The sequence below is a fragment of the Dreissena polymorpha genome, chromosome 5 (genome assembly GCF_020536995.1).
Source record: "Dreissena polymorpha isolate Duluth1 chromosome 5, UMN_Dpol_1.0, whole genome shotgun sequence".
NCBI lineage: Eukaryota > Metazoa > Mollusca > Bivalvia > Myida > Dreissenidae > Dreissena > Dreissena polymorpha.
Window position 1 is genome coordinate 116,283,200 of NC_068359.1, and position 13,552 is coordinate 116,296,751.

At 36.8% G+C, this 13,552-nt stretch overlaps 1 protein-coding gene across 3 annotated transcripts in view; it reads left to right on the top strand.

The window, feature by feature from the left end:
- The window catches only part of LOC127832548 (serine/threonine-protein kinase ATR-like), a 272,751-nt gene that overhangs the window by 82,962 nt on the left and 176,237 nt on the right, over positions 1-13,552 (top strand). For all 3 annotated transcript variants that reach the window (XM_052358060.1, XM_052358059.1, XM_052358062.1), the window contains exon 19: positions 8,072-8,175. In XM_052358060.1, coding sequence (XP_052214020.1) covers positions 8,072-8,175 — 104 coding nt within the window. The remainder of the gene's footprint in view (positions 1-8,071; positions 8,176-13,552) is intronic.

Here is a 13,552-nt window from a genome sequence, read left to right on the forward strand (position 1 = left end):
TTGTTCAGCCATGGTTTTTGTGCTTAATGCAAATTTTAAGAGTATTTGTATTTTTATTAGTTAAAATAAATAACAAAATAACATCAATAAAGTTAGTACGATATAACAGAATTTTGTCAGTTAATAAAATGTAAATACTCTTGGTTAGCCTTAAAAGTGTACAATAATCCAGGTTTTACCTTATTTATTGAGATTGAAATTTGAGAATCACAATAATTATGATGATATGATTATTCTTTAAAAAAAATAATAGTTCACTGGGGCTTTGCACAACATATTGCCAAATATATGCCAAGTTAAATGTAACTTTCCTTTAAAATATATGTATGCCACCAGAAGGTTGGCATATACTTGTCTGACTGTCAGTCCATCTGCGCCTCCTTCAGTCTGTCTGTCTGTCTGTCTGTCCATCTGGCATTGTGTTTTCGGAGTTTTTTTCCTAAATGTTTTGAGATATTAACCTGATTTTAGGTGTGTTTGTCTACCTCAATGACTTGTAGATAATGTATTATTATGCCCCCCTTCGAAGAAGAGGGGGTATATTGCTTTGCTCATGTCGGTCGGTCGGTCGGTCGGTCGGTCCGTCCACCAGGTGGTTGTCGTATGATAACTCAAGAACGCATACGCCTAGGATCATAAAACTTCATAGGTAGATTGATCATGACTCGCAGATGACTCCTATTGATTTTGAGGTCACTAGGTCAAAGGTCAAGGTCACGGTGACCCGAAATAGTAAAGTGGTTTTCGGATGATAACTCAAGAACGCATACGCTTAGGATCATGAAACTTCATGGGTAGATTGATCATGACTCGCAGATGACCCCTATCAATTTTGAGGTCACTAGGTCAAAGGTCAAGGTCACGGTGACCCCAGGGTTCGCACAGGGCTTGAAAAGTGCTTGAAAACGAGTCCAAGGCTTGAAAAGCCCTTGAACAAAGGTTGGCCTTGAAAAAGTGCTTGAAAAGTGCTTATTTCATGTAAAAAAGCCTTGAAAATGTTTATTTATGCTCAAATTACTTTTATCATGGCTTTAATTATTTTACTTAAATCGTTCTTAAGGGAAATATTATGAAAATTTATCATAAATTCCTTTGCGCAAAAAAAGTTGAATACGAAATATAAGTTTCGTACACTATTTAGTACGAAACGTTGTGTACATGTCACAGATTATGTGTACTACGTCAGAGATTCTCCATTGTGATCAATTTTTGCTAGTGAAAACGCAGGGATGGGGAAGTGTCGTTTCAAACCAGGGTGGTTAACTGAATAAGAGGAGAGAGCTGGAAGAACTGGAAAAGGAAATCAATTCTGTTAAAGACAAAATGTTATAGTAACTGACTGCTGTTCAAATGTAATGAACTAGTCTGTTTGATGTGAGCATAGAAAGAGACAATGTGTTTGTTTGTAATAACTTTTAAAAGTAAATACAGTACAGCCAATGCGGAACAAACGTATTTCGCGATCCGCGGCGGCAAGGGAAACAAGTGGATGCCGCGTCAGTAGGCGGCGGCAAGTCGCATTTCGCCGCGAAACTTCGCATCTGTCCGCCGAGGCATGCCGCGATCCGCGACATGATGCCGAGTCGATGCGCATCATGAAATAAAAAATCTTTTTAAATTTTTTAGTTACATGTAGTTAACAAATTTTGAAAGAACAATTAGAATAATAATTAAAATTATAATAAATGTATTGTGCGCGGATTGTATTAGCATATACATGTAAACATAGTTAATGTGTCTGGCCAATTAAGTTTGTTTCCCGCCCGTAGTGTATGTATTTCACACATAAACAATGTCACATAATTATGTTTTTGCACATACAAGTGGTCAAGGCTCCAGCATATGGTGGATTTATAAATTAATTGCATGTTGATTTTGCTATTATATTTAAGCTGAGAAAATTAGCAGTTTGAAGCCACATCAATAATCAAGACGGTGACGACGTATTTGTTGTTTTGTTAATTATCAGCTTATTATAACTATTGTTTGAATATGTGTATGTAAACACGTTTGATTTTGTTCATATTATACAGTTAATATCGCTACTAATTACCCGATAATTCTGTATATTCCAGTTTAAAAGCAAATGCTGGTAAATATTTACGATACACAAACATTCTCGATATTTCCTTAAGTATCAAATACATTTTGGCATGTGTTACTATTCATAGAGATGATGAAATAACGTCTAATCGGGGCTTTTTTTTCAACTGAACACGCGATTTACGCTTGACGTGATGTTCATGTATTTATACAACACAAAATACACCCAAACTTTCCAAACAACGTTCTACATGTCTGCATAATTTTCGCGCGCTTTTTATGAAACAAAGGATATTTTAGCACTGTTTATTTGACGCTAGAATTTGCCAAAGGTCGCGTTAGCATTAAAATTCTGAAGTGTGTTTCGGATTACAAATTTAATAATGATAATCGAACGAAACATTAACAGTTGCGCGTAATTAATTCTACGATTCACATACATGTATGTACATGTAGGTGGATATCTTTTCACTCGCTCTGACGCGTACGTATGCGGCGGATTTACTCCGCTAAATTACGCGAGGTTAATACAGACTCTGCGTCGTTGCGCGGATCGATGCTGATTGCCACGGCGATACGCCGCGTGAACACACGATTCGGCGGCCGCATACTAATAATCTGGCCGTGGCGTAGCCGCGGATTATGTTTGTGCCGCGTTGGCTGTACTGTACATATGTGAGACTCATTGAGTTAAGGATGGATAACATGTATGAGTTATTGTGGAATAAGTGTAATGTGTTTGAGCAAATAAAAAACGATATTTACTATGTTAATCTGGTTTGAAAATGCAGTTTTTAAAGGAAACTAACGTACAGTTCTCGGCCTTGAAAATGAAAATTTGGCCTTGAAAAGTCCTTGAAAAGTGCTTGAATTTAGGTTTGAGATTTCTGTTTGAACCATGGACCCGAAATAGTAAAATGGTTTCCGGATGATAACTCAAGAACGCATACGCCTAGGATCATGAAACTTCATGGGTAGATTGATCATGACTCGCAGATGACCCCTATCAATTTTGAGGTCACTAGGTCAAAGGTCAAGGTCACGGTGACCCGAAATAGTATAATGGTTTCCGGATGATAACTCAAGAACGCATACGCCTAGGATCATGAAACTTCATGGGTAGATTGATCATGACTCGCAGATGACCCCTATCAATTTTGAGGTCACTAGGTCAAAGGTCAAGGTCACGGTGACCCGAAATAGTAAAATGGTTTCCGGATGATAACTCAAGAACGCATACGCCTAGGATCATGAAACTTCATGGGTAGATTGATCATGACTCGCAGATGACCCCTATCAATTTTGAAGTCACTAGGTCAAAGGTCAAGGTCACGGTGACCCGAAATAGTAAAATGGTGTCCGGATGGTAACTCAAGAACGCATACGCCTAGGATCATGAAACTTCATAGGTAGATTGATCATGACTTGCAGATGACCCCTATTGTTTTTGAGGTCACTAGGTCAAAGGTCAAGGTCACGGTGACCTGAAATAGTAAAATGGTTTTCGGATGATAACTCAAGAACGCTTTTGCCTAGGATCATGAAACTTCATAGGTAGATTGATCATGACTCGCAGATGACCCCTATTGATTTTGAGGTCACAAGGTCAAAGGTCAAGGTCACGGTGACCCGAAATAGTAAAATGATTTTCGGATGATAACTCAAGAACGCTTTTGCCTAGGATCAGGACACTTCATATGTACATTGATCGTGACTCGCAGATGACCCCTATTGATTTTCAGGTCACTAGGTCAAAGGTCAAGGTCACAGTGACAAAAATCGTGCTCACACAATGGTTGCCACTACAATGGACAGCCCATATGGGGGGCATGCATGTTTTACAAACAGCCCTTGTTTTTGTTCAGTCCATTGGCTTTTGGCACACATGATAGGCCTTTTACTTTTGCAGACTTTTTTCCCCAAATACTTGCGGATAATTAACTGATTTTTGATGTGTGAGTCTATCTACATGACTTACAGATTAAGTTCCAGTTAAGTGCCTGTTTATTGACTTTTGAAGAAGTTACAGGTGTGGACTAAGGAATTATTTTTTAAATAACACTATTCCAGAATTTTTTTCTTCAAAATCTTTTTAAGTGCTGACCTTTTTTATGGGTGATAAAGTGATATGGGTGATAAAGGATAAATGACTAAAGGATCAATTTTGAGTATGTTTTGGTCCATTGACTTTTTTTGCTCAACTAAACAATGTGCTCATGGTGAGCTTTTGTGATCACTTTTTGTCTGTCCTGCATCGTGTGTCGTCAACATTTGCCTTGTTAACATGGCCACCTGGGGCAAGGCATTTTTCCTTAAATGGCTATAGTGAAACCTTGTTAACATTCTAGAGGCCATAGAGAATTTGTCAGATCATCAGGAAATTTGGTCAGAAGATTGAAACTTTGGACAATATAAAAAATGGTTCCCGTTGGTTGAAAAACATTGCCGCTTTCGGGCGGGGCATTTTTTCCTTGTATGGCTGTAGTGAAACCTTGTTAACACTCTAGAGTCCACATTTATTTTCTCATCATCATGAAACTTGGTCAGAAGATTAGTCCCAATAATATCTTGGGCCAGGTCGAAAATAGTTCCTGTTGATTGAAAAACATGGCGGCCAGGGGCGGGGCATTTTTTCTTGACATGGCTTAAGTGAAACCTTGTTAACACTCTAGAGGCTACATTTATTTCAGATCATCATGAAATTTAATCAGAAGATTAGTCCCAATAATATCTTGGACCACTTGAAAAAAGGTTCCCGTTGGTTGAATAACATGGCTGCCAGGGGGCGTGGCATTTTTCTTCCCATGGCTATAGTAAAACCTTGTAAACACTCTAGAAGCCACATTAATTGTCCGATCTTCATGAAACTTGGTCCAAAGATTTGTCCCAATGATACACATGTATCTTGGAAGAGTTCGAAAAAAAATTCCAATGGTTGAAAACATGGCCGCAGGGGTGGGGCATTTTTAGCTAAACTATTTATTTTTTTTAATTATGAGCTATTGTCATCACCTTGGCGTCGGCGTCGGCATCCGGTTAAGTTTTGTGTTTAGGTCCACTTTTCTCATTAAGTATCAATGCTATTGCATTCAAACTTGGTACACTTACTTACTATCATGAGGGGACAGGGCAGGCAAAGTGAGATAACTCTGGCATGCATGAGACAGAATCTTGACGGAATTATGTGCCCTTTTTATACTTAGAAAATTGAAAATTTGGTTAAGTTTTGTGTTTAGGTCCATTTTTCACATAAAGCATCAAAGCTATTGCATTCAAACTTGGTACTCTTACTTACTATCATGAGGGGACTGGGCAGGCAAAGTTAGATAACTCTGGCGTGCATTTTGACAGAATTATGTGCCCTTTTTATACTTAGAAAATTGAAAATTTTGGTTAAGTTTTGTGTTTAGGTCCATTTTATTCCTTAAGTATCAAAGCTATTGCTTTCATACTTGCAACACTTACTAACTGTCATGAGGGGACTGGGCAGGCAAAGTAAGATAACTCTGGCGTGCATTTTGACAGAATTATGTGCCCTTTTTATACTTAAATAATTGAAAATTTGGTTAAGTTTTGTGTTTAGGTCCACTTTTTTCCTACAGTATCAAAGCTATTGCTTTCATACTTGCAACACTTATTAACTATCATAAGGGGACTGTGCAGGCAAAGTTATGTAAATCTGACTGGCATTTGGACGTAATTATGGGCCCTTTATACTTAGAAAATTGAAAATGATGTGAAGTTTTGTGTTTTGGTCCACTTTACCCCTAAACTATCATAGATATTGCTTTCATACTTGGAACACTCGCAAACTATCATAAGGGTACAGTAAAAGGACAAGTTGCATAACTCTGGTTGTCATTTTTACGGAATTATGGCCCTTTTTTGACTTAGTAACTTTGAATGTATGGTTACATTTTGTGTTTAGATCCACTTTACTTCTAAAGTATCAAGGCTATTGCTTTCAAACTTCAAATACTTTCATGCTATCATGAGGTTACTGTACCTGGCAAGTTGAATTTTACCTTGACCTTTGAATGACCTTGACTCTCAAGGTCAAATTATTAAATTTTGCTAAAAATGCCATAACTTCTTTATTTATGATTAGATTTGATTGATACTTTGACAAAACTACTCTTACCTGACATACCACAATAGACTCCACCCAAACCATCCCCCGTGTCCTTCCCCCCAAACACAATTTTTTTTTAAATTATTTTATGTTTGAAATACCGTCCAACCATTGCACCCAAGAATACCCCCATCCCCCTGCCCCCCCTCCCCGAATTTCCCCCCCCCCTATTTTTTTATTTATTTATTTTATTTTTTTTAAGATCATCTCACAAATGACCACCACACCCTCACAATATACCCCCCCCACCACCCCACCCGCATTTTTTCGCATTTTTGGAAGATAATGTAATAAATGTCCACGCCCCACACTATACACCCCTCTTCACTCCACTCCTGCCTCCTTTGTGATTGAAAATGAGAGTCCCTTCACCTTTTAAAAGAAAATAGATGAGCGGTCTGCACCCGCAAGGCGGTGCTCTTGTTATTTCTTATTTTTGGAAGATAATGTAATAAATGACCACACCCCCACACTATACACCCCTCTCCACCCCACCCATCCATCTTTTTTTATTGAAGTATTGAGATAGTTCCCTTCACCTTTAAAAAGAAAAATAGATAGCGGTCTGCACCCGCAAGGCGGTGCTCTTGTTAAATTATATGATTATAGTAAAACCTTGTTAATACACTAGAAGCCACATTTATTGTCCGATCTTCATGCAACTTGGTCATAAGATTTGTCCCAATGATATTTTTGACGAGTTTGAAAATGGCTCCGATTGGTTGAAAAACATGGCCACCAGGGCTGGGGAATTTTTCCTTATTTGGCTATATATGGCTATAGTAAAACCTTGTAAGCTCTCTATAGGCCACTTTTATTGAGTTCAAAAATGGTTTCAGTTGCTTGAAAAACATGGCCACCAAGGGGTTGAGGCATTTTTCCTTTTATGGCCATATTGAAACCCTGTTAACACTCTAGAGACCACATTTATTGTCTTACCATCATGATAGGTGGTCAGATGATTTGTCCCAATTATATCTGGATGAGTTTGAAAACAGCTCCAGTTGCTTAAAAAACATAGCAGCTAGGGGGCAGGGCATTTTACCTAATATGGCTTTATATGGCCATAGTAAAGCCTTGTTAACACTCTATAGGCCACGTTTATTGTCCAATCTTCATGAAACTTGGTTAGAAGATTTGTCCCAATATCTTGGCCGAGTTTGAAATGGGTTCTTGTTGGTTGAAAAATATTTCCGCCAGGGGGCTGGGCATTATTCCTAATATGGATATAGTTGAAACTTGTTAACACTATAAAAGTCACAGTTATATCCAATCTTCACAAACCTTGTTCAGAACATGTGTTTCAATGATATCTTTTATGAGTTTGAAATGGTTTCGGTCTGTTGAAAAACATGGCCGCCAGGGGGTGGGGAATTATCCTTATATGGCTATAGTAAAATCTTGTTAGCACTCAAAAGTTAGTCAGAATATTTGTTCTAATGATATCTTGGGCTGCAAAGAACAGGTCAGTTCAGAACATTTATATCTCAGGTGAGCGACTTTGAGTCTTTTTTGGCCCTCTTGTTATAAAGTTGCAGGCCTTGGACAATTTTCTCTAAAATAACAGTTTTCTTGATTTTTTCAGAAATTATTTCAGATAATAAACTGATTTTTTGTGTGTGTGCGTCTACGTGCATGACTTCATTTCAAGGCTGAGTTTTGTTAGAAAGCTTGTGACAAAAGTGGATTGAGGGGGCATCTGTGCCATATGGACACGTATCTTGTTTTAAATATACAATCCTATATATTAAGCCAAATATTTAGGTCATTTTTTGGTTTACTTTTCTCTTGAAATACAAATGTGCATTAGTACCAAAGATGTTATACTTGCAAAAGTTGTTTGCTGTTGATTGTATTCCAACAGGAATTTAATAACAGTCTCATGTTACATTCCAGTGTGAAAGTGAACCATGCATAAAGAGAGCAGCCATTTTGGCTTTCCCTCTTCTGTTGTTCAACCTGGGACCAAATGCCAACCACCTGGTTTATGACCTTTTACAGTAAGTGATGCATGTTGAAGAATGGTTGACAATATGTTATTGATGTTGCAGATTTCAGATGATTTGTTTCTTTGTTATTTAATTGTTGCCTCTAAAGTATAAGGTAAACTTTAAAAACTCCTAAAATTATTGAAACTCTTAATATATGGCAACTCAAACATACAGTCCAACCCCTCTTAAGCAGCCAGTCAAGGGAAACGGCCAAATTGGCTGCTTAAGCAGAGTGGCCTCTTAAGATGGGGTTGGGTCATAGGGAGTCTGGAGTTGATGAGTGTATGGCCAACTGTTCAATTTATGGTAAATATGTGTACATGTACTAAACAATGTATAGACTTAAAATGATTTTATTTCTTCCTTTCTAAGATTCAGCTATAAAACAACATTTTCATTCAAAAAAATATTCTATTCATCTTTCTAATCATCATCTATATCATCATCATCAGAATCAAGTCAATGAAAAAGAATCATTCTCATTAGCGTTTTTAACCAGGTTTTCCGAAGGAAAAAACTGATTATTACATGTAGATATGCGAATGTCGGTGGGCGAGCGGGCGGAACAAGCTTGTCCGGACCATAACTTTGTCGTTCATTGTGAGATTTTAAAATCATTTGGCACATTAAAATTGTGTTCACCATCATTAGACGGTGTGTTGCGCGAAAGAATAACGTCGATATCTCCAATGTCAAGGTCACACTTTGAGCTCAAAGGTCAAAAATGGCCATGAATGAGCTTGTCCGGGCCATAACTATGTCATTCATTGTGAGATTTTTAAATCATTTGGCACATTTGTTCACCATCATTGGACAGTGTGTCACACTAAAGAATTATGTCAATATCTTCAAGGTCAAGGTCGCCACGACTAAAAATAGATTTATTTTTAAACGAGGGGGGCAGTCGCAATTATAAACAATCAGTTCAGTTTGAGTTTTCTTTCTTTAGCAGACTTTTTTTCATTTTTAAAACCTGGTTATGTGACAATTTTGTCCCCTGTTTCCTTGTCAGTTACCGAGTTATGGTAACTCGCACCATTCTGTTCCCTGTTGTTTTAACTGTAACTATATATAATGTTCATAATTGTGTTATATTTGTGATCTGAATATAGATGGACAAATGTTATAAAGTTAACATTAATATTTTCTATCTTTTTAGCTCACCTGGGCACAACGTGCTCATGGTGAGCTGTTGTGATCGCCTTTTGTCCGTCGTCCGTTGTGCGACGTCAACATTTGCCTTGTTCACTCTCTAGAGGCCACATTTATTGTCCAATCTTCATGAAATTTGGTCAGAAGATTGGTCTAAATGATATCTTGGATGAGTTTGAAAATGGTTACGTTTGCTTGAAAAACATGGCTGCCAAGGGGCGGGGCATTTTTCATTTTATATGGCTATAGTAAAATCTTGTTAACGCTCTAGAGACCACATTTATTGCCCAATCTTCATGAAATTTGGTAAGAAGATTTATCCCAATAATATCTTGAACGAGTTCGAAAATGATGCCGGTGGGTTGAAAAACATGGCCGCCAGGGGGCGGGGCATTTTTCCTAATATGGCTATAGTAAAACCTTGTTAACACTCTAGAGGCCACATTTATTGTCCAATCTTCATGAAACTTGCTCAGATGATTTGTCCCAATGATATCTTGGATGAGTTCAAAAATGGTAGCCTTTGCTTGAAAAACATGGCTGCCATGGGGCGGGGCATTTTTTCTTATATGGCTATATATGGCTTTATTAAAATCTTGTTAACACTCAAGAGGCCACATTTATTGTCTGATCTTCATGAAACTTGGTCAGAACATTCATCCCAATGATATCTTGGACAATTTTGAAAATGATGACGGTTGGTTGAAAAACATGGCCGCTAGGGGGCGGGGCATTTTTTCATATATGACTATTGTAAAACCTTGTTAACACTCTAGTTATGTTATAAAGTGCTGCTTTAATGTATTCTTACAATGAAGACAATGTTAAGTTAATATCCATCCTATTTTGCATATTAAACTTGCAATAATCTATAGATTCTTAAAATTAAATAACACCATTAATTCATAACCTCTTTAAAATTATTTATTTAATTCAGTTGCCCAATCTGCATGAACTTTGGTCAGAACATTTGTTTCCTGTGTAGTAAAGTTTGGTTTTATTATGTCATTATTATGTACCATTAACTGTATCATTTAATTTTTCATAACACAGAATTTTCATAATTAACATAACTGTTTTAGTCATTATTACTCATGGTAAGCCTATCAACTAAGAGATAGCTGAAAGAAAGACAACATGTTCACAATTTTGCAGTATCTATCTCCCTTGTTTAACCTGCTGAGTCATGTTTCCCAATCTATTTTTACTTCTGCTCTAGAATTTGTAAGACCCCTTGGTTTCAAAAAACTTAAAGTTAAATGCATATTTTTCTAGTATAATGACATTTTTGGCTAAGTTGTAATTTCTTGTGTAAATCTGTTCTTATTGTTTTGTCACATTAATATTTTTTGTTATCAGTTTTTAGCAAATTAATCTATAATGGGAACTATTACTGATAAGCCATCTTTGAGAAATTCCCTGCAGATATTGATCATTGCTGTGTGCAACTTTTTACCACTCAGCTTTCTTAGCCAGGTAGTGTCTGATACAGTTAGAAAACCAGCATGAGTTGCCCTGAACAAATTGATAATGACCACAAACTGACAGAATCATGATTCCTAGGCCAGATGCTAATATCAGTGGTCAGTAATACCAGCTAGTTGAAGTGTTTGATATATTATATTTCACAGAAGGAGTATTAAATGCATGTTTTAACAATTAACAAAAAATATGTAATTTAAATGGAAACTTCATATCAAAACAAGATTCCATAATAATTCACTTTATATAATCATATTTAATATATGTTAACACATATCAAATGGATACTCTATGAAAACAATAAAGAAATTATTTCAATTATAAGTTTCTGGAGATAGAAATCAGAATCAGAAGACCTGCAAAGTCAAGATTTACCTTTCTTATTTGCAGAGTTCATTTATCAAGATTTAATCATTTCAGGCTTTATGTATTAAAACGATGTCAGAAAATTGAAAATAAAACGGTAATGAATGATACACAATATTAATGAAATGAAATATAAAATCGATACATTTTCATATTTCTAAATTGTTTAGTGCAAAACAGCCTACTGTTGAATAATATGTTTATAAAATTATATTTAAGTAAACGGCAATACCTTTAGTTAATTGAATTACAACCAATCAGCGGTGTCATCCTGCCCGGAAATAAGTGTTTGTCGAATAAATATTTTCGCATTACATAAGTGCTCACAAAGTAACATAACCCGTAACCATCCTGTGACCGGTTCACTTGCGTAAGCAAACAAGACCGCAATACCACACCTGGATACGACAGTTGAGTTTGAAAATGGTTTGGATCGGTAAAAAAACATGGCTGCCAGGGGGGGTCTTTTTCCTTATATTTATATAGTAAAAAAGCTTGTGAACACTCTAGAAGTCACATTTTTTGCCTAATCATCATGAAATTTTGTAAAAACATTAGCTATGTGGATGTCTCGGACGAGTTTGAAAATGGTCGTGATAAGTGGAAAAACATGGGCACCAGGTGGTGGGGCAGGGGTCTTTATATGTAGAAAAGTGAAAACACGTGAACAGTCTAGAAGACACATTATCTTCAAAAATGGTTCAGGTCTGCTAAAAAAACATGGCCGCCAGGGGGTTATTTGTTGTTCATTCTTCATGAAACCTGGTTAGAACATTATTGTGTTTCATTGATATCTTGGGCTGCAAAGAACAGGTCATTTCTTTTTATCTCAGATGAGCGACTTTGGGCCTTTTAGGCCCTCTTGTTTTAAGTAAGTACACATCATTTAAATCCAATAAATTTGAAGAAGATAATGAAAAACAAGGAAACCATTTTTAGCTCGGCGAAAACCCGAGCTATTGTCATAGCCAGCTCGTCGTCCGCCGTCCGCCGTATGCGTCGTGCTTAAACCTAAACATTGGCCATAACTTTTTAAATATTGAAGATAGCAACTTGATATTTGGCATGCATGTGTATCTCATGGAGCTGCACATTTTGAGTGGTAATATTTCAAGGTGAACATCATCCTTCAAGGTCTAGGGTCGAAAAAACAAAGTCAAGGGAAGTAATAAGCTTTAAATGGACATAGTTATCTGACCTGCCCATGTATATATTTTTGTTAAATAAATCAAAGCGGCGCAGTAGGCGGCATTGTGTTTCTGACAAACACATTGTGGTTAAAAGGTTAACGTCAAGGTCATTCGAGGTCTACGGTAAAAAATACACATTTAAGGGAAGTAATAAGTTTTAAAGGGAGATAATAATTCAATATTGAACATAGCCACTTTCTTTATTTGGCATGCATGTATATCTCATGGAGCTGCACATTTTGAGTGGTGAATCTACAGTCACGGTAGTGGCTTTTAATTATTTGCTACCAAAAATAGAGATTTGTTAGAGACAATTATTTTCAAGGGAAGTAATTTATATAATTATAAATCTCATATTTTATGTTTCCTTACCACAAATTGAAGTTCTTTTCACAGTTACTGTACAGATTTATTATTTTGATTATTTATAACTAAAATGATTGATTTGTCTTAGGTTTTTTAGCTCACCTGATTGCTCAGGTGAGCTTTTGTGACCAGTCTTTGTCCGTCGTCTGTCCGTCCGTCCACATTTGTTCATAAACACTCTAAAGGCCACATTTATTGTCCGATCTTCATGAAACTTGGTCAGAAGCTTTGTCCCAATGAAATCTCGGTCAAGTTCAAAACTGGGTCGTGCCAGGTCAAAAACTAGGTCACTAGGTCAAAAAAAAAGAAAAAACTTGTTAACACTGTTGAAGTCACATTTCATTCCCAATCTTCATGTAACTTTGTCAAAATGTTTGTCTTAATGATATGTTGGTTGAGTTCAAAAGTGGTTCCGGTCCGTTGAAAAACATGGCCGCCAGTGGCCGGGGCAGTTTTCCTTATTTGGCTATAGAGAAACCTTGTAAACACTCTAGAAGTTGTAATTTTTGCCCAATCATCATGAAAGTTGGTCAAAACATTTTTTTATTGATATCTCGGACGAGTTTGAAAATGGTCCAGATCGGTGAAAAAACATGGCCTCCAGCGGGCGTGGCATTTTTCTCTATATGTATATAGTGAAAACATGTGAACACTCTAGAAGTCACATTTTTGGCCCAATTTTCATGAAATTTGGTCAGAACATTAGTTTCCTTGATATGAGAGTTGAGATCGAAAATTGTTCTGGTCAGTTGAATAACATGGCTGCCGGGGGGGGCCCTTCTCAAAAAAGTGCACTAAATGCGCATTTAATGCGCATTAAATGCGCATGT